General features: G+C 60.3%; 1 protein-coding gene across 4 annotated transcripts; it reads right to left on the bottom strand.

Annotated features, from left to right (window-relative positions):
* Positions 1–705: 705 nt before the first annotated feature.
* CDC42BPG (CDC42 binding protein kinase gamma) lies at positions 706–21,927 on the bottom strand. 4 transcript variants are annotated; one of them, XM_005577359.4, is made up of 37 exons: positions 21,600–21,927; positions 19,021–19,112; positions 18,857–18,940; positions 17,772–17,867; positions 17,343–17,491; positions 16,725–16,818; positions 16,272–16,472; positions 15,892–16,140; positions 15,321–15,400; positions 14,143–14,240; positions 13,968–14,048; positions 13,663–13,766; positions 13,382–13,561; positions 13,025–13,114; positions 12,762–12,883; positions 12,609–12,681; positions 12,337–12,443; positions 12,136–12,250; positions 11,714–11,862; positions 11,551–11,639; positions 11,210–11,262; positions 11,023–11,121; positions 10,885–10,944; positions 10,518–10,623; positions 10,097–10,230; positions 9,875–10,014; positions 9,698–9,779; positions 8,788–9,004; positions 7,489–7,551; positions 6,766–7,365; positions 5,011–5,108; positions 4,853–4,937; positions 4,604–4,724; positions 4,395–4,512; positions 4,009–4,135; positions 3,808–3,893; positions 706–1,864 (listed from the first exon to the last, which is right to left on the bottom strand). In XM_005577359.4, the coding sequence occupies exons 1-37, from the start codon at positions 21,757–21,759 to the stop codon at positions 1,808–1,810; spliced, it is 4,659 nt and encodes a 1,552-aa protein (XP_005577416.3). In that variant the 5' UTR covers positions 21,760–21,927; the 3' UTR covers positions 706–1,807. The 4 variants fall into 4 exon arrangements, with proteins under 4 accessions (XP_005577416.3, XP_065384072.1, XP_073869343.1 ...); XM_065528000.1 differs by having other exon boundaries at positions 12,762–13,114; XM_074013242.1 differs by lacking the exon at positions 5,011–5,108.
* Between the last annotated feature and the right edge of the window lie 962 nt (positions 21,928–22,889).

Here is a 22,889-nt window from a genome sequence, read left to right as displayed (position 1 = left end):
TGTATTTTTAGTAGAGATGGGGTTTCACCATCTTGGCCAGGCTAGTCTCAAACTCCCGACCTCAGGTGATCCGCCTGCCTCGGCCTCCCAAAGTGCTGAGATTACAGGTGTGAGCCACCGAGCCAGGATTTTTTTTTTTCTTCTTTTTTTGAGACTGGGTCTTGCTCTGTTGCTCAGGGTGGAGTGTGATGGCGCAGTCCACCCACTTTGGCCTCCCAAAGTGCTGGGATTACAGGCTTGAGCCACCGCGCCCAGCCAGTTCACTAAATTCTTGGGGTCTCTGGCTGCTGCTTGAATTTGGACAAAGGGAGGCAGGAGACGGGAGGGAGTGAAGTGGAGGAATTTATTTCCTAGGCTGCCTTTCAGCTCAGCCATGGTCAAGTTCTACCAAAAGCCAGAGCTCCTGTCGAGTAGCGCCACTGCCTCTTCCTGCCTGGGTGGTCTGGGGTTCCTAACAGCTCCTCTCTGCTGTCCAGGTCCTGGGGCACTGCCATTCATTGGTGTGTTCCCTTAGTACTGTGCACCCTTCTGTAAACTGTCCCTTCATTAGTAAAGTCGCTTCATCTACCCCATTTGAATTGATTTGTGAAAATGCAGGGAAGACAATCTGGTCTGTAACTGTCTGTGACGCCTTCACTGTTCCCTCCATTCCTAATCCCCCACCTTCTGAACCCCAAGATGACAGATCCAGGCAAGGAGGCCAGCAGCTTACAAAGCTGTCTTTATTGGTTTCTTGCTGCCTCACAGAGCATCAGGGTCTGTCCCTCCTGGGAATGTGGCATTTGAGGAGATAAATACTTATTTTGCCCCCCACACTTCAGTCGGGGGAGGTTTAATAAAAATAGTAATATAATAACAATATAATGACTGTGATCAATAGTAAAATGCCCCCTAGGTTCCCCTAATACACAACTGGTTGAAGCTTCGAGAAAAAGGGCCCCCATTTCTGGGAAGGGCCAGAGTGTGCCGGGAGACCCTCCAGTGGCCCCCACTGGGTACCCATCTCCCACCAAAAAGCCCTTATAAATACCCTCCCCATCCCATCCCTGTCCAGGATTCTCTTCCCCGATGGGAGGATTGGCTGACAGCGTCAGCCCCACCCACCGCACCCCTCCCCAGAGAAAGGACCCTTTGTTCTCCAGACTCCCTCTCTCTTCCACCTCTTTTTGTCTTCCTCCTCTTCATCGCTTCTCCTCCGTCCCTCTCCCCTCTTCCTCTACACGGCTTCTACCTCCTTCCAATTCCTATCACCTCCTCCTCCACTTCCTTCCTCCTATCCTGTCTCTCACCTCCTTTGCCTACATCCTTTCTCTCCTTCTCTATCTTCCTTCCTCTGGATCACAGTCTGTTTTTCTCACCCAGATGCTGAGCAGAGACCGGGACATGCCCCATCTTGGCCTCAGCTGGGAGTCAGACAGTCCACAGATAAGACCCCCAACCTGTTCCCAGAGACCCAGTCCCTCTCCATCCCTCATCCCAACTCTTACAAGCCTCTGGGGGCTTGGCACTGGACACAAGAGCTTTGGCACAATCACCCCTGGACACCAGGACAAAAGGATCCATTCTATTCCCAATGGCTTAGAAAGGCTGGGGCTGGGAACAGAGAGGTAAGGCAGGGAATCAGGACTGGGAGTCAGGACCCCCAAGTCCTGGGAAACCAGGCAAGCCTTCCAGTTATTGCCCAGCCCGGGCCCTCCCTGAGTCCAAATTTCCATGTCCCGGACCAGCCGGAGTATGGCATTCCTCAAGTTCTTCGCTCCCTCATGTCTTTCTGCCCTGGGATTGGGGTGGGCCCTAACAGAGGGCATCAAGGAGAGCTCTCCAATTCAGGGGATAGGGGGAGGCTTCGGGGCCGCTCTGAGACCTGCCGGAGAAAGAAAAGGAAGTCGGGGGGTAGGCTCAGGGAGGACTCTTTCCTCACAGGGCCAGTGGCTCCTGGAGGCCCCCTTAGTATCATCACCCACTGTATCAGGGCCCCTGGAGGAAACCAGATGTGAGGTGGGCAGTGGAGGTGGTAAAAAGGTCACTGGAAGAACCTGGAGAACTCCTGCTTAACCTTGAATGGATTCAAAGTCCTTTTTTTTTTTCTTTTCTGAGACAGAGTTGTGCTCTGTCGCCTAGGCTGGAGTGCAGTAGTGGCATGATCTCGGCTCACTGCAACCTCTCCCTCCCAGGTTCAAGTGATTCTCCTGCCTCTGCCTCCCAAGTAGCTGGGATGACAGGCGTGCATCACCATGCCTGGCTGATTTTTCTTTTGTTTTTTGTTTGAGACGGAGTCTCGCTCTGTCACCCGGGCTGGAGTGCAGTGGCATGATCTCGGCTCACTGCAACCTCCGCCTCCCAGGTTCAAGCAATTCTCCTGCCTCGGCCCCCCAAGTAGCTGGGATTACAGGCATGCGCCACCAGGCCCAGCTAATTTCTGCATTTTTAGTAGAGACACGGTTTCACCACGTTGGCCATGCTGGTCTCGAACTCTTGACCTCAAGTGATCCGCCCGCCTTGGCCTTCCAAAGTGTTGCGATTACAGGGGTGAGCCACCGTGCCCAGTGAATGTTCATTCACTCCATTCTTCCTTTAGTCGATACACATGCTTCACTCTGGGCAGAAGAATGAAGCCTGACCCCCACCACCAAGGAGCCCACAGTCAAGGGAGGAGAACAGGCACCAGAAGAAACCCATGGCACAGCAGGAGCTGCAAGGATGGTGTGGAGGGAGCGGGGTGGCAAAGGTGGCACCAGCCCCAGGGAGGCAATGACTACCTGACCAAGCGGCCAGGAAGGCTCCTTTGAAGATGGTACTGGTGGGTCACCTGGAGGGCAGTCTGGTGTTGGTGAAGGTGAAGATAGGGACAAGGCATTCAAAACAGAGGGGACTGCAGGGGCGAGAGCCTGCAGGCATGGAAGAGCATGGTGAGCCCCAGGGCTCCGAGCGGCCTGGTGTGACAGGAGTGGGTGCATGTGTGTGCTGGAGACAGTGGGTAAATGTGTATGCTGGATGCGTGGCTGCAGGGGGAACGGGAACCTCCCCAGCTTCTCTTAGGTTTACCCCTGTCCTCATTCAGAATGGATTGCTCCCTCCTCTGATCCCCCCAACTCCCTGCTGTGGACTGAGCCTCTGTTAAGAATCCTAAGAGTGGCCGGGCGCAGTGGCTCATGCCAGTAATCCCAACACTTTGGGAGGCCAAGGCAGGTGGATCACTTGAGGTCAGGAGTCTGAGACCAGCCTGGCCAACATGGTGAAACTCCATCTCCACTTAAAATACAAAAATTAGCTCGACATGGTGATGCATGCTTGTAATACCAGCTACTTGGGAGGCTGAGGTAGGAGAATCGCTCGAACCTGGGAGGTGGGGGTTGCAGTGACCAAGATTGTGCCACTGCACTCCAGCCTGGGTGAAAAGAGTGAGACTCCGTCTGAAAAAAAAAAAAAAAAAAAAAAGAATCCCAAGAGCTCCCCTTCTGTGGCACCTTCCCCATGCCAGGTGCTATGCTGAGCCCTTCGCAGGTATTATCAGCTCATCCAGGCCTCCCAGGAACCACATCATTTTACGGTGAGACAAGATTAGGGAGGTTGGGCACTTTGCCCAGAGCCACACAGCTGGAAAAGTCAAAGCCAAGATTCCCACCTAAGCTGGCCTGCCTCCAGGATCCTGCTGGTGCCCACTGGTGGGGTGAGACAGGTAAGAAAATCAAGGACAGGGATGGGCTCAGCTTGTTCCCTAGCCTAGGTCCCTGAGCAAGGCCTAGCACAAAAGAGAAATGCCTGACGTTTGAATAGGGGACGGACAAGCCTCCTGGACCCGCTCACCTGCATTAGGGAGGTTGCAGGGCTCAGCGATCCCTGGGGGCAGGACACAGACTCGCTGGACAGGGATGTCCAAGGTTTCCTCTTCACTGCTCCAGCAGCAGATGAGGAGACAAAAATACCAAGATCAGATTTGAGGGATCCAAAGAGGGTGTAAACTTGGGGTGGGAGGTAGCACACTGGAGGCTGAGGGACTGTCCTTACTGGGGTCTGCGTCTCCACCGAGGCCTTCGCTGCCCATGGAGGCTGGGCGCCGCAACGCCTCGGAGAAGCTGTGGGGCCGCTGTGGGCCAGAGGAGCCGCGAGAAACTCGGCCCTTCTCTTCCAGAGCCTGTTGGTTGACAGTGCGGAGGGGCTGGGACCAGGAGGCACACGGAGGCCAAGAGGCCCAAGGCACAACAGACCAGGACAAATGAATGCCACTGGGCCCCCAGCCTGGATGTACTTAAGTCCCAGGTAGCAGAAGGGTAAGTCCCAGGCCTCAGGGGCCCAGGTAATTACAGAGGCCTGTGATTGGCTAGAGCTCACCAGAGGCCGGTGATTGGCTCAGCCTCACCAGAGTAGCTTGTGATTGGCTCCAGAGGACTAACCCGGGACGTGTCCCTGGCGCCGGGCCGCCCGTTGGCAGGGCCCACGTGTACCAGGTGGTTGAAGTTGGTAGGCGGTGAGATGAGCTTGGAGCGCACAAAGGGGTCCTTTAGCATCTCCCTGCGGGAGGAGAAGGCGTAGGGAGTTGGTGGCCAAGCTCCACCCTCCCTTCACCCCGCCCAGCCTCAACCCCCGCGTCGTGCACGCGTACCTGCGCTGCTGCTTCTGCTGCTCCTCCGACACGCGGAAAAAGAAGCGGCGCTTGCTCTTGGTGCGGAACAGCTGGCGCCGGCTGTTGTCGGTGAGGTCCGGGATGTCGAACTCGTCCTTCTCTGTGGGAGAAGCGGAGAGCTGGGCTGTGCTCACACGTTCCTGGGGCCCAGTCAGCTGGCGTTCACGGCCACACAGCCACACGTGCGCACTGGTGAACGCACACACCCGTACACACGAACTCCCTCACCTGCCAGCTGGTTCCTGAGGTAGGTCAGGCGGACCTTCTCGGTGCCGTAGAGGAACAGGGAGCCCTCTGGATTGAGGGGCCGCACCTGAGGCAGCAGGCACAGAGGTCAGGCCACGCCCCCACCCCAGTGCTGCCCCAGGGCTCTGGCGGACCCTCACCTTCTTGAGCGGCACGGTCTGCACCCATTCTGCCCTCCTCACGTCAAACACATCGATGGAGTTCTCGCTGAACACTGTCAGGTAGGGGGCCGCGTACCCTGTGGGCACGCCACGCACCTCTGAGCTGTTTCCCCCTCTGTTTCACAGGGTACACCCTGTCCCCTGCCGCAGCACAGTAACTACCACACCCCACGCTAAGGTCCTTCCTCTGAAGACTCCCTGTCGCCCCGCCCAGCCTCCACATCAAATCAGAGACAACCCTGGACCACTCACCACATGCCTGGCTCAGTTCTAAACACGACATGCTTTTCCTCCCTTAATTTTTTAACAACTCCGAGCAGGTACTATTGTTATAACCCCTAATTTCCAGAGGAGGGAATGGAACCCCTGGAGCCATGTGGTCAAGGTCAGGTCACCCAGCTGGTCCTGAGAGCTGCGATTTGGCCCTGGGCAGCTTGGGTGGTATGCAGCACCCAACCCGCAGGCCCCACCCCAGACAGCCATTGCTCACCAAGGACACTCTGCTCCTCTCTTCCAGCCCTTACCCATCATGCTAGTTACTTGTGCATGCACCAGACTGCCCCACCGCCTCATTCATTCATTCATTCACTATTCCACCCATTCCTCCCAACCCGTCGCCCCTGGAGTGTGCCAGCCTGGGCTGGGTGCTTGATGTAGATGAGGAAACCAGCCCCGGCCCATTCTGTGGGACCCCAGTGCACCAAGCCAGTCATGAAGTGGAGGTGACGAGAGCCATGACGAAGGTCTAGATGGAGAGGTAGTGGGGCAAAGAGAAGGAAAGGACCAATGATGGGGAGGCAGGGCGGGGAGCATGAAGGCAATGGTGACCACAGCAATTGCAGCGGCCATCTTTGGAGCGCCTACCAGCTCCAGGCCCTGAGCTGACACTGGGGCTGGACCTAGTTAAGAGTTTGCCAGGTACAGGCCAGGGTTGGTGGCTCACACCTGTAATCCCAGCACTTTGGGAGGCCGGGCAGGGGGATTGCTTGAGTCCAGGAGTTTGAGACTCCCAGCCTGGGCAATATGGCAAAACCCTGCCTCTACGAAAAAATACAAAAATTAGGCCGGGCGCAGTGGCTCACGCCTGTAATCCCAGCACTTTGGGAGGCTAAGGCAGGCAGATCACGAGGTCAGGAGTTCGAGACCAGCCTGGCCAACATGGTGAGACCCTGTCTCCACTAAAAATACAAAAATTAGCTGGGTATGGTGGCGGGTGCCTGTAGTCTCAGCTACTAGGGAGGCTGAGGCAGGAGAACTGCCTGAACCTGGGAGGTGGAGACTGCAGTGAGCCAAGATCACACCACTGCACTCCAGCCTGGTGACAGAGTAAGACTCCTCTGTCTCAAACAAAACAAAAATTAGCCAGACGTGGTGGCACACACCTGTGCCCCCAGTTACTCGGGAGGTTGAGGTGGGAGGATCACTTGACCCCAGGAGGCGGAGGTGGCAGTGAGTCGAGATTGTGCCACCGTACTCCAGCCTGGTGACAGAGGGAGACCCTGTCTCAAAAGAAAAAAAAAAAAAAAGTTTGCTGGATACAAACGAAAGGAGAGCGGCCCAGGCAGGAGAGGAGCATGAGCTCAGCATGGAAAAGGAAGGTCCCCTGCAAGCCACGGAGGCCAGGACAGGGTGGTGTTGGGCTGGAGGATGCAAACTGGCACCAAAGGCCTCCAATGCCAGGCTCATGAGTTGAGGCGCGACCTTGTCTTCACCCATACACTGAAGGTGCCTTACCCCAGCCCATGGGCGCTGCTGGCCACAACAGCTCATGGCCACGAGACTTGCGGCCTGCGCCATCCACGTAGATGCCAGCAGTGGTGAAGAGTAGCAGGAACTCGCTGAGACTAAGCTCCACGGCACCCAGTGCCTCACCCAGGCCCCCGCGGGATGGTGGCAGCTCCTCAGGCACCAAACCGGCCCCCAACGCCAATGGCGCAGCCTCATTGAGCAGCGGGTAGAGCGCAAAGCCACCGGCAGCGCCCACACATAGCCGGTCGCCCAGCAGCTCCAGGCTCTGCACAGTGGCGGGTGCCTGCAGCTCACGGATACGGCGCTGCCAGGGCCCAGGGCCCGGGCCCAGCTGGTAGCAGAGCACCTGGCGCTTGACGGCTACACAGAGCACTGGGGTGCGGGCCTGCAGGATGCTTCCAGCTGCCAGTGCCTGGCAGCCTCGAGACTCGGGGATCTTGGCACCTGCTACCTCTATGTTCTCCAGCTCCGCCAGGGCAAAGAGACGCACACTGGGGCCGCGGCCACACAGCACAACCAGCAGGCCTGCGCTGGGGCTCAAGGCCAGCTGCTGCACGCGCCGGCACTCCCCCACCTGGAAGATGTCTGCAGGGTTGGCGAGGGGAGAGGGTCACTGGCAGGTGGTTGAAGAGTGACCCGTCCCCATCCTCCTCGGCCTGCTAGGGCTGCCCCTGCCCACGCCCACCCTAGCCCAGCCTTGATGGGTACCGTTGCTGTGCAGATGGATGACAAAGAGCCCCTCCTCGGTGCCAAGCGCAAGTCGATCCTGGTCTGGTAGAGGGAGGGAGAGGGTCAGAGGTCAGCAGCCTACTCAATGACACGGAGAGTGTGCAGTCCACCTGCCTTGCTGTGCCTGTTTCTCTTGAGGAAATGGGGGTGGCGATAATCCCGCTGTCCCTGCCTCACTGACCCTTCTCTCCCAGTCTGGACAGGCTCTTTCAGAGGGGTTGGGGTGAGGCCCATCACCTTGAGCTGTGGGATTTCAGGTAAGTCAGGTCACCTCTCAGAGCCTTGGTTTCGCCTTATGTAAACTGGGGACAACGATGGTACTTTCTCAGAGTGGCTCTGAGGAAGCGAGGAAGCAGGGAGGGTTCAGCAGAGCCCCTTGCTCAAAAAACCCCCTCCCCTCTGGTTCCTGACTGCTCCAGGGACCCACACAACCTCTCCTGTGGCTCCCGCCCTGAGAGCGGGTGCTGGCTCAGGGCCTCGGCTGCCGGGGGACGCCGAGGAGCTTTGTTTCATGCCTCTTTCCCAGCCTCAGTTACAGAAGAGCCCTGCTGAGCCCCAGGTTCAAGGCTGAGCACAAGTGAAGCTCTCGGCAGCTCCACCCAGGAGATGTTATGAGGCTCTGGGTGTTCTACAGCAGTCCCCCAGTCCCCTAGCTTGTAGTGAGACAGCCAGGACTGAACCCTCATTTCTCTCTTTTTAAAGCCTTTGTTCCAGCTGGGCATGGTGGCCCATGCCTGTAATCCCAACACCTTGGGAGGCCAAGGCGGGTGGATCACCTGAGGTCAGGAGTTCGAGACCAGCCTGGCCAACATTGTGAAACCCCGTCTCTACTAAAAATACAAAAAGTAGCCAGGCAAGGTGGCACATGCCTGTAATCCCAGCTACTGAGGAGGCTGAGACAGGAGAATCGCTTGCATCCGGGAGGCGGAGGTTGCAGTGAGCTGAGATTGTACTGCTGCACTCCAGCCTGGGCAACAGAGCAAGACTGTCTCAAAAAAAAAAAAGAAAAAAAAAAAGCTTTTGTTCCTTCCACTCGCTTGAGATTCTTTTGGAAAAAGCAGAAACTGAGGCACAGTGAAATGGAGTGGGGATAAGCCAGGCCCCCTACCTGGGGGCCCAGCCATGCACACAGGGGGCTGGAGCACATATGTAGTGCAAGGCAGTCTGTGTCTCGTGGCTGCAGGGAATGGGTAGTGGCGGTGGCCCTTGGGACTGTTCCTAGACACCAGCACTCCTGCAGGCCTGGACTGCTTCCTCCAGTCCCCTCCACCAGCTCACCGAGGATGGCAGCACAGAGCGTGTGGGGCAGCAGCGGCAGCCCATTGTCGTAGGCCTCCTTGAGTGTGTACACGGGCCGGGGTCTTGGCCGTGCGTCCAGCAGCAGCCGCTGCAGCTCACCCAGCACCTGCAGCCAGCGCTCCCGCTCCCCCTCGCTCTCTGCCAGCAGCAGCACAGTGCACGTAGTGGGCGGCACTGCCAGCTGGGAGGTCGTCACCTGTGGGCAAGGACCCAAGCTGAAGGGCTGTGGGCCAGAGCCATCTGTCCTCCCTCCCTTCCTGCCTCCAGCAGCCGCTGTGCCCCGGGGGCCTAGCGTGCACTATCAGCAGCAGGGAGTAGGCCGGACAGGCCTACAGACAACTCCAGAGCCCTGCGACCAGCGCCATAATGGGGCAAGGACAGGCCTAGTGGGAACACAGAGGGCCCCAAACTTGGGCCAGGAGGTGAAGGATGACTTCCCAGGGGACCAGACGTTTCTGCTGGAGCCTGAGGGACGACTAACTAACCAGGAGTAGTCAGGTTTAGGAGCTGGGCGCCAGTGCAGGGCCGGCAATTCTGTGCAAAGACACACGTGAAGGACCGAGAATGTGGTGCACACAGGCACGGGGCACCCTCAGAACTGGAGAGAACAAGGTGTGGCCAGAGCAGAGAGGTGCCAGGGAGAGGGCTGGGGATGCCTGCAGGGCCAGATCCTTGGGGCCTCAAGGGCTAGGTCAGGAGCACCCCGCAGACAACGGGAAGCCACAGTGGATCCGAAATGAGGTAAGACCCGGCCAGATGCTTGCGTGGAAAGCATGTTGTGGTTGTGGGCTGGCCCAAGAGGGCAGTATGGAGTGGGCGGACAGTGGCCAGAGTGGGAACAGCATGGGGAGGTGGATGGCGGCTGCTCCATCTCATCCCAGGCACTCACCCTAAAGATGCGTGGCAAGTCCCTGGATTGAGCATGGATGACATCAGAGGCCAGAACGGGAGTAGCCGAGAACTGGGGGTCCCTGGGAGGTTCACAGAACAGGTCAGAGGTCTCCCTGTTCCTGACTGCCCCCCCTCACCACTAGTCCCTTACCCCATGCCACTGCCCAGCACCCACCTCAGATCCAGGACCTGCAGGAGGGCCCCGCTGGGCGGGCTGAGCCTCGGGTCAGGGGCGTCAAACAGCAGCAGGCGTGAGTCACTCAGGGCAGCAAACACCCGCTGCCAGCCCCGCCGGACACCTGAGGGCCGCGGCACCTGGCGGAAAGGCAAGCATAGGAGGACTGCAGGGGCCCTCAGCCCCCCATGCCCGTCTTCCCCTCCCTTGGCCCCCACTCACCGACAGGAAGCCCTCATAGGCAGTGCCTGTGCCCGTTTCAGGGTGTACTCCCAGGGCTGTGCGGAGGAGGTCAGGGGATACGGGGCAGGGTGGGGCCTGTGGGGCACAGGTTGTGTGACAAAAGTAGCCGCAGGCTGTGGGGAAAGTGGAGAAGGTGGATGAGGTGAGGCTGGGAGGGGACAGCCCCAAACCAGGACTGGGGCATGTCCAGAGCCAGCTTCCCTGAAGCCACAGTGGCACCTGAACTGTCCCCAATTCCTCATCAAGTGAGAAAAGGAACAGAGCTAAGCAGGAGGAAATTTGACCAGCAGGTGCCAGTGACCCTGGGATAGGAGAAACAGCCTGGGTGTGCCAGGGCCACACACCTGGGACCGTGGCTGGAGCATAGTGGGTGGGTGTGCGGTGGGGTGGGGACTCTCACCATCACAACCCAGGCCCTGGCGGCCCAGGCCCAGCATCAGCGAGGTACAGCGGAGACACTTGGTCGGGGATGGGAAGCTCCGGGGGCGCAGGGTGTGTGAGCCGGGCTGGGGAGGGGGACAGCCATTACCCAAGGCCTTCCAAGACCCCATGCCCCATCCCTGAGGGGTCAGGCGAGACAAAGGGCTGAGCCAGGCGGCAGTGACCTCTAAGTCCCAGCCATTCTATAGCAGCAGGCAAGCTCATTGCTACCACCTCCACCCCAATTGTGCCTGCTGGCTACAATGCACATGGAGTGTCCCCTCAGGGCCCATTCAGCCTAGCAGAACTGCTTGGTGCCCCCACCCCGCTTCCCTCTGGGCACTGACCTTAGCAGGAAGAGCTTCTGTAGAGGCTGTGTTGGCAGTGGGCGCTCTGGGGAACACAGCCTGCAGGAGGGCGGGGGAGCAAGTGAGATGGGCAGGGGCGGCGCCCAGCCCCCCTACTATGGACCCGCCTGTCCTCACCCCCATGCGCAAGCTGCGTCGGCCCTCTGGCCTCAGCTCTGGCTCCCCTCCATGCCTTGTGGCCTCTCCTGAGATGCCAGGGTCCTTGGCAGAATCCTTCTGCGGATGGGAGAGAGAGGAGCAAAGTCAAGGTCCCTGTGCCTCTCCCAGGACTCCTCCCCAACAAGCCCCTCAGCCTGGTCCTTACCTCTGAGCTCCGGAAGGACAGGAAGGGAATCAAGGAGTTTGAGGGCTTGGTGTCTGCAAAGAGAGGGTAGGTCACCGGCCTGGGGTCCCTGGCCTAGGAACTAGGGGCCAGGAGGGGCCTCAGTTCCCACCTCAGTAAAATGGGAAATGACCACAGGCATGGGGCAGGGCTAGGCAGAGCAGGCACTCAAGAAGTGCTGGTCACAGATGATGGAGTAAGTGGCAGAGTCCAGGAACAGACTCCCGTCTCCACCACCCTGCCAGGCCATCATGGAGACCCCTTGGCAAGCGGGAGGCCATGGGGGAGCCTGGATCCGGGGCAAGCAGTCGGCAGCCACTCACCCCCCGGCCCTCGGGCCCGCAGCTCCTCCCGCAACATGGTGAGCTCCTGCTGCAGGGCCTGGCTCTGCTTCTCGGCCTCCTGCAGACGGCTGGGGAGAACAGCAAGGGCTCACCACCAGCCTCTGTGCGGGCCCTGGCCCCCAGCGCCTGCCCCTAGCCTCACCGCTCAGCCTGCAGCTGGGCCTCCTGCACCTGCGTCAGCCGCTCCTGCAGGCCCTGCTTGGCACGGATCTCAGCCTCCAGCGCCGACTGCAGCTCCAGCCTAGCCGAGGCCTCCATTTTCTGCAAGCGCCGCGCCTTCCACTGGTGGTCCTGGTGGCCATGGAGCACCCGTCTAAGATGGGTTCTAGGCCTGGCTGCCTCAAGGACCCCCTCCTACCAGAGCATCCTCCTACCCATGCCACCTGGCCAGGCTCAAAGCTCCAGCTCGGCCACTGACCCACGCTGAGCTCAGGGGAAGCCACTATTTCTCGTGAGCTCAGTGTCCCCACCTCCAGTAGTGACCCTCAGTAGCAGGGATCCTGAGGCTCACGGAAGGTCAGTGACTTGCCTAAGCCAGCCCCCAAGGGCATCTCTGGGGCTCACCAGTGGCCGGGCAGGGAGCGTCTGGGTGCCCACGTTCCTCAACGACTCCAGCTCCTCTGCCATCTTGGTGGCCAGGGCCTGCAGGTAGCCTCTTGAGACCTTCTCATCGTTCACCCTGATTGGGAAGGGGCTCAGGGTCATGGGCTGGGCCCTCAGTCTCGCCTAATGCATTCCCCACCCCGACCCACCCCCGGCACCCACCAGCTGAGGATGTCGGCGAGTTGGGCCTCCCAGTTGCTCTCTGTCTCCCGTCGCTCACCCTCCAGCCGCTGCTTGCTCTCCTGCTCCTGGGCCAGCTCTGCTTCCAGCTGGGGCCGGCCAGAGGAAAGGTCAGCCCCAGGCCCCAGCAGTCCTGGGACTGCTGTCTCCCTATAGGTACCGCAGCACCCCAAGCCCCATCCATGTCCACCCTGCTCACTGACTCCCCATTGCCTTGTCCATCTGTCGTGCCCTCCGTCCGTCCCCCTGCTCACCCGCTCCTGCTCCCGGCTCAGCCTCCGGTTTTCCTCCTGCAGCTGGCACAGAGCCTCCTCCTTACCACTCGGCCTGGGGAGGAGAAGGCCAAGGCCATGACTCCCCGCCCAGGCCGGGTCCGGCCCCTCCCTGCCACCAGCTGCCTGGCTCACCTGTGGCTGTGGGCCTGCTCCAGCTGCTCTCGCAGGGCGGCCACCTCCTTCCTCAGTTGGGCCTCCTGAGGCCCACCCTCAGGGGGTCCCATCCCGTTGGTCTCAGAGGCTGTATGGATGGTCTTGGGGACATGGAGGGGGTCAGGGCAGAGACCCAAGATGCCATGGCCCACCCGCCCGGGACACAGGCCTGGCCCTGAGGCTCTGAGTGGGGTCAGACTGGTGGGGAAGCGCCTCTTGCCAAGGGGGGAGGACTTGACTACCTTGGCCTGGGAAGACTCCTCAAGGCGTTGCTCCCACTGTCCCTGCAGCTGCATCACCTGCCGGGTCAGGGAGGACACCTGGGCCTCCAGCTGTGAGGGGTGCAGAGGCAGGCCAGTGCCAACTCTGCCCTTGGCAGCCCCTCTGCCCACCTTGCCACGAACTCCCGACTCTGCCAGCCACAGTGGATGTGAGGAGGCATGGACTCCCAGATTGCCCCATCCCAGCCACTGTCCCCTGGGCCCAGCCTCTGCCAGCTACAACTAGGGGGCAGCATCTCCCACCAAGCTCCCCATGCTCCCTCCAGCCACACTGGGGGCAGGGCCCAGATGCTGTCCTTTCCCACCCTGGTCACCCACCTCCCTCTGGGCAGCCCGGGCTTCCTCCAGCTGGGAGCTCAGGGCCTGGGTCTGGATAGCTGTGGCCGCCTCTCTCTCCTGGGCCTCCTGCAGCCTCTGAAGCAGCTTGTCCTGCTGCCCCTGGGCCTTGCAGAGCTCCTGCTCCTGAGCCTGCAGCCCTGCCCGACCCTTGGCCAGCTCCTGAGGAGACAGGGGAGGGAGCGGGGAAGGACAAGGCCCAAAGTCAGGCATGAACCATCCACGGAGCCCAGGGCCACTCACCCACCTCACCCAACCCTCACCTGGTGAAGCTGGTCAAGTTCCTGCCGCAGGTCACTGTCCTGACCTGGGCTACCAGGTGTGGGCCCATCCAGCTGGGACAAGGAGGCCTTGTCCCTCAGCAGCTCTGCCGGGAAGAGTCACTGAGACCTCAAGTGCTGACGGCCCCAGCCTCTCACCCCGGGAGCGAGTCTCCTTGGCTTGTTTTCCATACACAGGCTCAGAGAGTGCAAAATGCTCCCCCAGGATCATACAACGTGTCCAGGGCAGGGGCAGGACCTGAGCCCAGGTGGGACTCAGCCCCGGTGGGGATGGGTGGAAGGGATACCTGACAGCCTCTCCTGTAGAGTCTGCACTTCCTTCCGTAGCTGCTCCAGCTCCCGATGGTCAGTGGCGGCATGCAGGGCCTCTGGAGGGGACGTGGTACCCACAGGTGAGCCCACTCTCGCAGCAGCAGCCCCTAGGGCCAGCACACCCAGGCCCGGCCCAGCCGTTCCCTGTACCTTGGTGCTTCCTGCTCAGCTCCACCTTCTCCTGCTCCAGACACCGGAGCTTCCGCTCCAGGGCAGCCCAGGCCTCAGAGCTGCTCTCAGGACTGTGACTGTGGGGGGACAGGGGCCACGCGTGTTGGTAGAAACCTCACCCGACAGAGTCTCCTTCATCCTCCTGCATCGAATCACTCATTCATTGTGAAACAGCCAGAACAGACCCTGCCCTTGGGAGACCCCAGGCTGATTCCACGGGTGGCAGCCCAGGGCAGCGGCTTCAGGGCACAGGCTCCCAGTCCCCAGGCCCAGGTTTAAGCCCTCGTCCTGGCCCTTACAAGCTGTGTCACTTCGAACCCAATGTATTTTAGCCTCAGTTTCCCCAGGGGAAGATGGTGGTGACGAGGCCTCTCCCAAGGGCTGTCGAGGACAGGATGTGGTGACGGTGGCCCGGCTGGCCCCGAGGAGTGGGGGTCGGACCCATTTCCTTCCACCTCAGAGCACACTGCACCAAGACCTCACTGCGGTCTCAGGCCAGCCCCTCGAATAGGCGTAGGTGGAGATCATCCCACCCTTTTTTTTTTTTTTTTTTTTTTTGAGACAGTGTCGCTCTGTCACCCAGGCTGGAGTGCAATGGCACGATCTCAGCCCACTGCAACCTCTGCCTCCCGGGTTCAAATGATTCTCCCTGCTTCAGCCTCCCAAGTAAGTGGGATTACAGGTGCCTACCACCACACCCAGCTAATTTTTGTATTTTTAGTAGAGACGGGCTTTCACCACGTTGGCCGGTCTGGTCTCAAACTCCTGACCTCAGGTGATCCACCTGCCTCGGCCTCCCAAAGTGCTGGGATTACAGCCATGAGCCACCGTGCTTGGTCCATCCCACCCATTTTACAGAGCCACAAATGAGGCCCAGGACCAGTAGCGGCCTTTGAACCCTACACCTCTGGCTCCAGGTGCAGCGCACCCTCGCCCTTCGTGGAAGGCACCATAAGAGCCATGTGCAGTCACGGGGCCCCGCGGGACCTGCGTGTGGCCTCACCAGGACCCCGAGGATGAGAGCTAGAGCACCTGCCATGTGCAGGCACTGGGGAGCCCTTCTGCCCTCCTTCCCAGGGCCCCAGTGGGCTACGTGCCCAGTGTGCTAGGTCAGGCAACCCTGAGCCTCCCACCAGGTGTGTGAGGACTAGCCTCACCTGCCCGAGGTGTAGGTGAAGCCCACAAATGGCAAGTGGTGGCCGGAGAAGGCCCCGTGGGAGGGCGGTGGCAGGGTCCCCTGCAGAGGGAGAGGGAAGGAGAGTCAGAGTCCACAGGCCGAGGCCTGAGGCCCGAGGCCACAGGAGCCCCCGGGACCAGGTGCAACCTCCTCCTGCTCAGGTGGGAACTCGATGGGGTAACACGGCCCAACCCAAACAGACCCCCAGCTCCCATAAGTCTCCTAGGAGCTGCTGGGAGTTTTCTTCCTTATATGGATTCTAGTTAATAGGATGATGCCTGTGGTCAGACGGCCTTGCCTTGACACGGCCCACCTCAGTGCAGGCGAGCATGGGGATCCTGTGGGAGATGCTGCCCCACCCCAGTTTGGCTGGAAAAGGCTGGGCCAGGGGATGGCAGCTGGAATGGGTCAGTCTGGGAGTCCATAAATCATAAGCCCTGGTGTCTGAAAGCCTCATCCCCAGCCCACCCCAGGGGACTTCAGAGGGAGGGCTCCCCCAGCCAACAAGAGGGTAGGGCAGCTCCCCTCCTGCAGTAGCCTTTGCCACTCACTGGATGGTTGAGGGTGTCGTCATCCACGTCAAAGTTGGAGGTGTCCATGGGCCCCCGCAGCTCAGGAATATAGGGGGCTATGCTGCTTGCCAGCCGCTCCCAGTCCACGCCTTCGAAGAAAGGATGGTTCCGGAAGTCGTCCAGCCCACCACGGCCCAGCCGCTCTTCCTGGCGACACAGCAACTGGCGGATCAGGTCTTGGGCGCTGGCTGGCACGTCAGGCATGTCCGGGGGGAACTGCAGGTGGTCCTGTGGGTCAAGGGAGGGGGCAGGCTGGGTCAAGTGTCCAGGAACTCAGCCTCCCCTGCAGGTATTTCCAACCACACAGACTCGGGGGGTCCCACTGCCCCCTCTGGAAGCCCAGAGCCTGGCGTCCAGACCTCGTGGTTCATGATCTTGCCGTAGGTTTCCACCAAGGACTCAGCATAGAAGGGCGTCTCCCCAAAGAGCAGTTCATAGGCGCAGACTCCAAGCGACCACCAGTCACACTGTGGGCCATAGTGGCCCTTGCCCTCCTCCATGGCCTGCAGGATCTCAGGGGAGATATAGTCCGGCGTCCCTACTGCCACTGATGAATCCACCTGTGGGTGGTGGTGGTGGTGAAGCCATGAGGACGGCTTCGGACTTGGCCGGGGGGCTGGGGCTGCTAGCCCCTCGCGATGGCCCTGTCACCCCTACTCCGCCAGGCTGAACTGCTGCCCACCTGGGGCCTGGGCCTCACCCACCTTCCCTGGGGAGCCTGATGCCTCTGCACTAGGCCTGGGGCCTCCCATTTTCCTGAGAGCTTGGCCTGCCTGGTATCCCCTGCCCCCACTTCAGAGCAGGGTCCTTACCATGCCATTGGTGTTGAGACGCAGGCAGGAGCCGAAGTCAGCCAGGCGAATGTGCCCGTTCACATCCAGCAGGACATTGTCTGGCTTGACGTCCCTGGGGGATGGCAGGCAGGGAGAGTAAAGGGCTTGACCTGCGTGTAAGTGGCCATTTAGGTACGTGCCCAGGTGCACATGCACAGTGTGTGCCAGCACCAGCTCACACACATTCCTATGTGTAGGTGCTCATGTGATGAGCAACATGTGTGTGTGTAGATGATCCCACAGGCCAGGAGGAGGAAGACGGCTAGATTGTAGAAAGGATGTGTGGGGACAACCCTTGGAGGTGGCAGAGTGTGCTGTAGGGGATGCAGGAGTCAGACTTCCCCAGTGCAGACCACAGCCTGGCCACCCGCGAGCCGAGTCACCTTGAGACAGGTGTTTCCCTGTGCTAAGCTCTGACCCCCTCAACTGTAGGCCGGGGACAGTAGCAGCCCCTGCCACAGAGGGCTCTGATTCCAAGAAAGCACACGGATGAGGCACCCAGCAAAGCACCTGGCATGTGGTGAGTGCTCAGCCAACATCAGCTCTCCCCAGCACAGCTGGCAGAGGTTGGGCAGGGCAGTGCCGTTGGAGCCTCACCTGTGGATATAACCCAGCTGGTGCAGTGAGTGGATGGCCAGCACCATCTCAGCCAGGTAGAACTGGGCCAGCTCAGGCGGGAGACGGTCCTCAAAGCGGCTCAGCAGCGTCAGGAGGTCCCCGCCGGCATAGTAGTCCATCACAAGGTACTGGAGGTGGGGGACAAGAAACAAACCTGGGGAAAGGGCGCACCCGGCCACTTCACTGCTGTCCCACAGGGCTCTGGGAAGGCAGGGCTGCATCTCCCAGCAGCTCTGGGCTGGCCAGTTCCCAGCCAGGGCTCAGGCAGGAGGCAGCAAGCCCAGGAGATGGTGGGAAGTGGGAGTCTCTTGGTCCCAAGAGGGGTCTTTGGGCCCAGTGCCCCTGGCCCCAAGGACCCTCTCCTGTGTCCCTAGGATGCTCCTCTTTAGCCCCGCCAAGTATCCTCACCAGGTATTCCTCGTCTTGGAAGGCATAGTGCAGAGTGGTCACCCAACGGCTGTCCCCTTTCACGAGCACATCCCGCTCCTCCCGGAAACATGCTGTCTGCAGCAGGTTTGGGGAAGTAAGGGGTGGGGTGGGATCAGAACCCAAGATGCCCCCCTTCCCAGCTCAGGGGATGAAGGACTCTGTGAGTCTGGGAGCTTGGATGGAGGTCATAGCTCTACTGTCCCCTGTCTGGCTGCGACTGAGCCCAAGCCCACGCTCTATGGCTCTGGGCCTCAGCATGCCCATATGGAAAATGGGAATGACTGGTTGCTTTCAAAAGGGTTTATTAGGCCTGTAATCCCAGCACTTTGGGAGGTCAAGGCAGGCAGATCACTTGAGATCAAGAGTTGGAGACCAGCCTGGCCAACATGGTGAAACACCATCTCTACTAAAAATACAAAAAACTTAGCTGGGTGTCGTGGCACACGCCTGTAATCCCTGCTACTTGGGAGGCTGAGGCATGAGAATCCCTTGAACCCAGGAGGTGGAGGTTGCAGTGAGCCGAGATCACGCCACTGCATTCCAGCCCGGGTGACAGAGTGAGACTCCGTCTTAAAAAAAAGAGTTTATTGTAGGCTGGGCATGGTGGTTCACGCCTGTAATCCCAGCACTTTGGAAGGCCGAGGCAGAAGGATCACCGGAGGTCAGCAGTTCGAGACCAGCCTGTCCAACATAGCAAAACCTCATCTCTACTAAAAACACAAAAATTAGCCGGGTGTGGTGGCAGATGCCTGTAGTCCCAGCTACTCGGGAGGCTGAGGCAGGAGAATTCCTTTAACTGGGAGGCTAAGGTTGCAGTGAGCCACTGCACTCCAGCCTAGTGGATACAGCAAGACTCCGTCTCAAGAAAAAAAAAAAAAAATTAAAAAATTAAATAAAGGATTTATTGTGAGAAAGGTAACAAATCAGTGGCTGCTGAGGGTAGCACCCTTTGCCCGGTCTGCAGCCTTGCCCACCCCCCGCCATGCCCCACAGGCCCTGGCAGCATACGCCTCCCCCACACCCATTTGTAGGGTGCCCAAGGGCCCCCCAGACTCCACACTGACCTCAGCCCTCTTCAGCATCTCCCACTTGTGCAGCATTTTCATGGCAAAAATCTGCCCAGTGTCCCTCTGCCTCACCACGGCGACCTAAGACCACAGGCAGGACCGAGGTGAGCCCAGCCCAGTGTGAACACCTCCTCCCCACCTATCCCGGGCCCTTTGCTCACCTCCCCAAAGGCTCCTCGGCCGATCACCTTCAAGATTTCAAAGTCATCTCTCTGCAGACGCAGTTCTTTCACCTTTGATACGAAGGGGCTGGCTGAGGGGACACAGGGCGGGACTCAGAGTGCATGCAGGGAGGGCTCCATTCCTCATCTCACCTTGGGCAAGCCAGGAGCTGCCACTCCTGTGAGCCCACGCAGGGATGACCTCCCCAGGGACAGCCTCAGGCCAAGAGGTTGGCAGGAGCTGGTGCTCCTTCGGCCACGATCAGGAACGATCAGGAAGTGCGGAAGGTCAGAGGCCGGGCTCAGCTGACTGCATGGTTCCTGGACCTCCCTGGACCCCTGGCCCCAGACTCTAGGCAGCCTCCATCCCAGGGGCTGATGGGACTTGTAGTCCTGTCCAGTCTGCAGTCTGACTCTGCTTGGCCAGGTCACCCTGGGGACCATGGGGACACCATTCCTACCCCCAGCTCGCAGTTCTTGGCCCCCTCACAGATTCAGGCCGGGGCCTGTCTTGGGAAACTGGACGGGTGACATTCCTCATCCTGAGAGAGGCTTCTCTCCCATTCAGAAGCTGTGGGCCTGGGTCTGGGGACCCTGTAGGCACAGAGGTACCTGGCTGGGGGTGAGGCCTGCAGTCCCTAGGGCAGGGAGGACAGGCTCTTTGCTTCCCACGTGGGGCCCCTCAGTCTGGAGGCATGGATGCCAGTCTGCCAAGGTGCCCACGAGATTCACAAACAGGACCAAGATGCCGTTCCCTGGTGCCAGCACTAGCCCCTGAAGGCGTGAGTGCTCAGGATGCCTCCAGGCCTGATTGGCTCTCTCACTCCGAGTCCTGCCTCCCTGTCTGGACGAGGCTTTTGTCTGGTCAAGAACGTCCTCTTTCCTCACATCCCAGATACCTCCAGGAGGGGCAACTCCAGCCACTCCCAGACCCTTTCCAGACCTGGATGAGCCACAGGTTTTGGGAAGGAATTGGGTCTATAGGGAGGCAGGAGTGATCAGTCAGGATGGGGGGCAGCTGTGGTCTGGCGCCCTGCCTCAGTTTCCCCCTGCCAGGAGGTAAACTCCCTGCCAGCTGGGCGGGTCTGTGGGTGGGACAGAGAGCTGCTCCACAGGTTTATCAGGCAGAAGCCCGCAGCGGGGGCGGGGTGGAAACCTCATTACAGAAATGCATTGTCTCTTTCCCAGGTCTGTGTGTGGAGCTGGGGAGGAGCAGCCCCGGGCCTCCCTGTGGGAGTTGAAGCCAGCACCATAGGGACCCACCCGCCAGACAAGCGCTAAAGCCTAGGCCCACAGGCAGGAGGATCCAGGCCCCTGGACAGGCTGCCTAATCCTCTGGCCTCCCACAGGGCAAGGGGGCTCCGGGTAGGAGCAGGGACAAGTAGAGACAAGCAGGAGAGGAATGAGTCACGGCCCTTTGAGTTACCTCGGGAGATTGTCAACAGACGGCCCCCATGCCGGGGTCCCAGGCAGAGGTGCTGGAGGCAGTCAGGGAGGAGCACACATGTGTGTGCAAACACACACACGTGTGTGGGTGTCATGGGGGGTGACAACAACACAGGCAGACACGCATAGCATGAAGGCATCCCAGGGAGACAGGCACAGAGGCAGGGGCCTTCTGACTGCCTTGCTCTGGATGGAAGGGTTGGGGCTAGGGGACAACTCCCTGGCACATCTGGGTGGCAGCATCCCCTCTTCCCCAGGCCTTGTGCCTGCCCAGAGCTCAGGAGCGCCAGGAACGCTAGTTGCCCACTGGGCAAACACCTGCCTCACCCCGCCCTGGCCAGGCCCCATGCCTTTTCCCCATGGCCCAGCAGGGTGTGACCAGGGAACCCTCCAGCTGGCGCCAGTGCCCACAGTGGGTTCAGGGTCACCCCAGGCCAGCCACTCCCAATGACTCAGATGAGTGTACCAGGAAAGGTACAGACCCATCTCCAGCCAGGCCCCCCTCCCTGGCCCTGGGGCCACAGCCCCCAGGGAGCTTGGCCAGCAGCCTGAGTCCACGCTGCAGTGGTCTTGTACGCAGGGAGCTGGGGGGGTGTGTGTTGGTTGCGGGGAAGGTCTGTAAGTGTGCGATACCTACAGATCTGTGTGTTCTGCAGTGCCAGTGCGGTCGGGGTGGTCTGCAGCGCTCTCTGGGTCTCTCCGTGAGCTGTGTGTCTCAATGCATCCGAGAGGAATGAGAAACAGACAGCCAGTGTGTCAGTGGGGGACACGCATGAGGGTCTGTGTGTGTCCTGCGTCAGGTGTGGCCTGCGAGCAAGGAATTCTGTACAGGACTCTAGGCGGTGTACTGGGTACATGCGTCTGCGGTCAACACCTGGGCACAAGTTCGTGTGTGCGTGCATGTGTCGGGGTCTGTGAGAGGGAAGGAGCGTGTGTGACAACTGGAGTGAGGGTGAGGTGTGCAGGCGAGTGTGCGGGCCGCGGGGGTCCGGTGGTAAGCGTCAGGGCCACTGCAGGGAGTCTGCGAGGGAAGCCCGTGGGGGTGCGGATTCCTGCGGGAGAGTCTGCGGGCGCGGGGGTCTCGGCGCGATATCCCTAGGCCCGCCCTCGCTCCGTGCCGCCCCGCCACTCACCCCAGCTCAGGAACTGCGCCACGCTGCGCTCCCGCCGTAGGGGGCCGCTGCTGAGCTCGTGGTGCAGCGCCAGCAGCAGATCTAGAAGGCCGTCGAGCCCCGGGCCGCCGCCGGCCTCGCCCGGCGCCAGCCGCTCCAGCGCGCGCAGCCGCGCCTCCATGGCTGCGGCCGGAGCCTTGATCCTCGGCTAGAGTCTGGCCGCCCGCATGCCCACCCGTCGGGCCGTCCGTCCGCCAACCGTCAGAGGCTCTGGCCGCGCGTCCTCCCCCCGACTCTCCCGCCCTCCCCGCTGTCACCTTCCTCCGCCGCCGCCAGCGCGCCCTCACCTGGGCGCCGCGCCCCGCCCCCAGACGGACGGGCAGGTGCGCGCCGGCCAATGGGAGCCGCGGCTGGAGGTGAAGGTAGGGGCGGAGGCGCGCGGGGCTGGCCCAACTCCCGGCCAGGAAGTGCGGGGGCGGGCCGCGGAGAGCAACTGACTTCTGCGAGGGGCGCAGTTGGGGTTCCGCGGAGTCGGAAAGACCTCCCAGGTACCCGCGCGGCCCCAAACCCAGCCCTACCTGGGCCCTCGCTGGGCCCTAACCCACGAGGCGCGGAGCGCTGCAACTTCTCTCGCCCCCTGGGCCGCAGCCGCCTTGCCCTTGGCTGAGGGAGAGGGGGCTAGGGACGCCTGCGGCCCCGGAGCCGGATGGGAATTGTAGTTCGCTCTCTCTAGGGTTTGCCCGCGCTTGGCACCCATCGCCCCCCCCTCAAAAAAAAAATGTTTCTGAGCCTTACTTTGATTGTATCATTAGAATTGACGTGGGAGACAGGAAGGTGGGGTAGGGATGGTCACGCCCATTTGGCAGATGGACACACTGAGGCTTGGGAAGGAGGAAGGGGAATTGAGGGACTGAGGACAAGGTGGCTCCCAAGTTAAACCCTGGGGTGGAGGTGGAGCTGGGCTGGTACCAATACCACAAGCGTTTTAAGCTTCAGTTGGAGCAGGGCCTGAGGTCCGACCTGGAACGTGAAGGGCAAGGAGAGGTCTGAGATGGGCTGGAGGAAGCTGGGGAGGGGAGGGGTTGGCTCTGTCTGGTGATATTTCTGATTTCTGTCCAGCTGTGTCCAGCTGGGATGGACCAGGCGCCATGAGGAGAGATCAAAGGGTAGGACATATCAGTGGCTTCAGACAACACTTTTTTTTTTTTTTTTTTTTTTTTTAATCAGTGTCTCTCTGTCACCAGGCTGGAGTGCAGTGGTGCAATCATAACTCACTGCAGCCTTGACCTCTTAGGCTCCTGCCTCAGCCTT

This window comes from Macaca fascicularis, chromosome 14, assembly GCF_037993035.2.
Source record: "Macaca fascicularis isolate 582-1 chromosome 14, T2T-MFA8v1.1".
NCBI lineage: Eukaryota > Metazoa > Chordata > Mammalia > Primates > Cercopithecidae > Macaca > Macaca fascicularis.
The sequence above is the reverse complement of the archived record's forward strand: the minus strand, read 5'-3'. Positions and strand labels throughout refer to the sequence as shown.

Excerpts from the sequence above, each read along its gene's own strand:
- CDC42BPG (XM_065528000.1), bottom strand. The coding sequence starts at position 21,759 with ATGGAGGCGCGGCTGCGCGCGCTGGAGCGGCTGGCGCCGGGCGAGGCC. Across the intron at positions 11,863-12,135 it reads CGCTCCCTGCCCGGCCACTG|GACCACCAGTGGAAGGCGCG; the intron begins GTGAGCCCCAGA and ends CATGGCCACCAG. Across the intron at positions 7,366-7,488 it reads CATCCATCTGCACAGCAACG|ACATCTTCCAGGTGGGGGAG; the intron begins GTACCCATCAAG and ends CCAACCCTGCAG.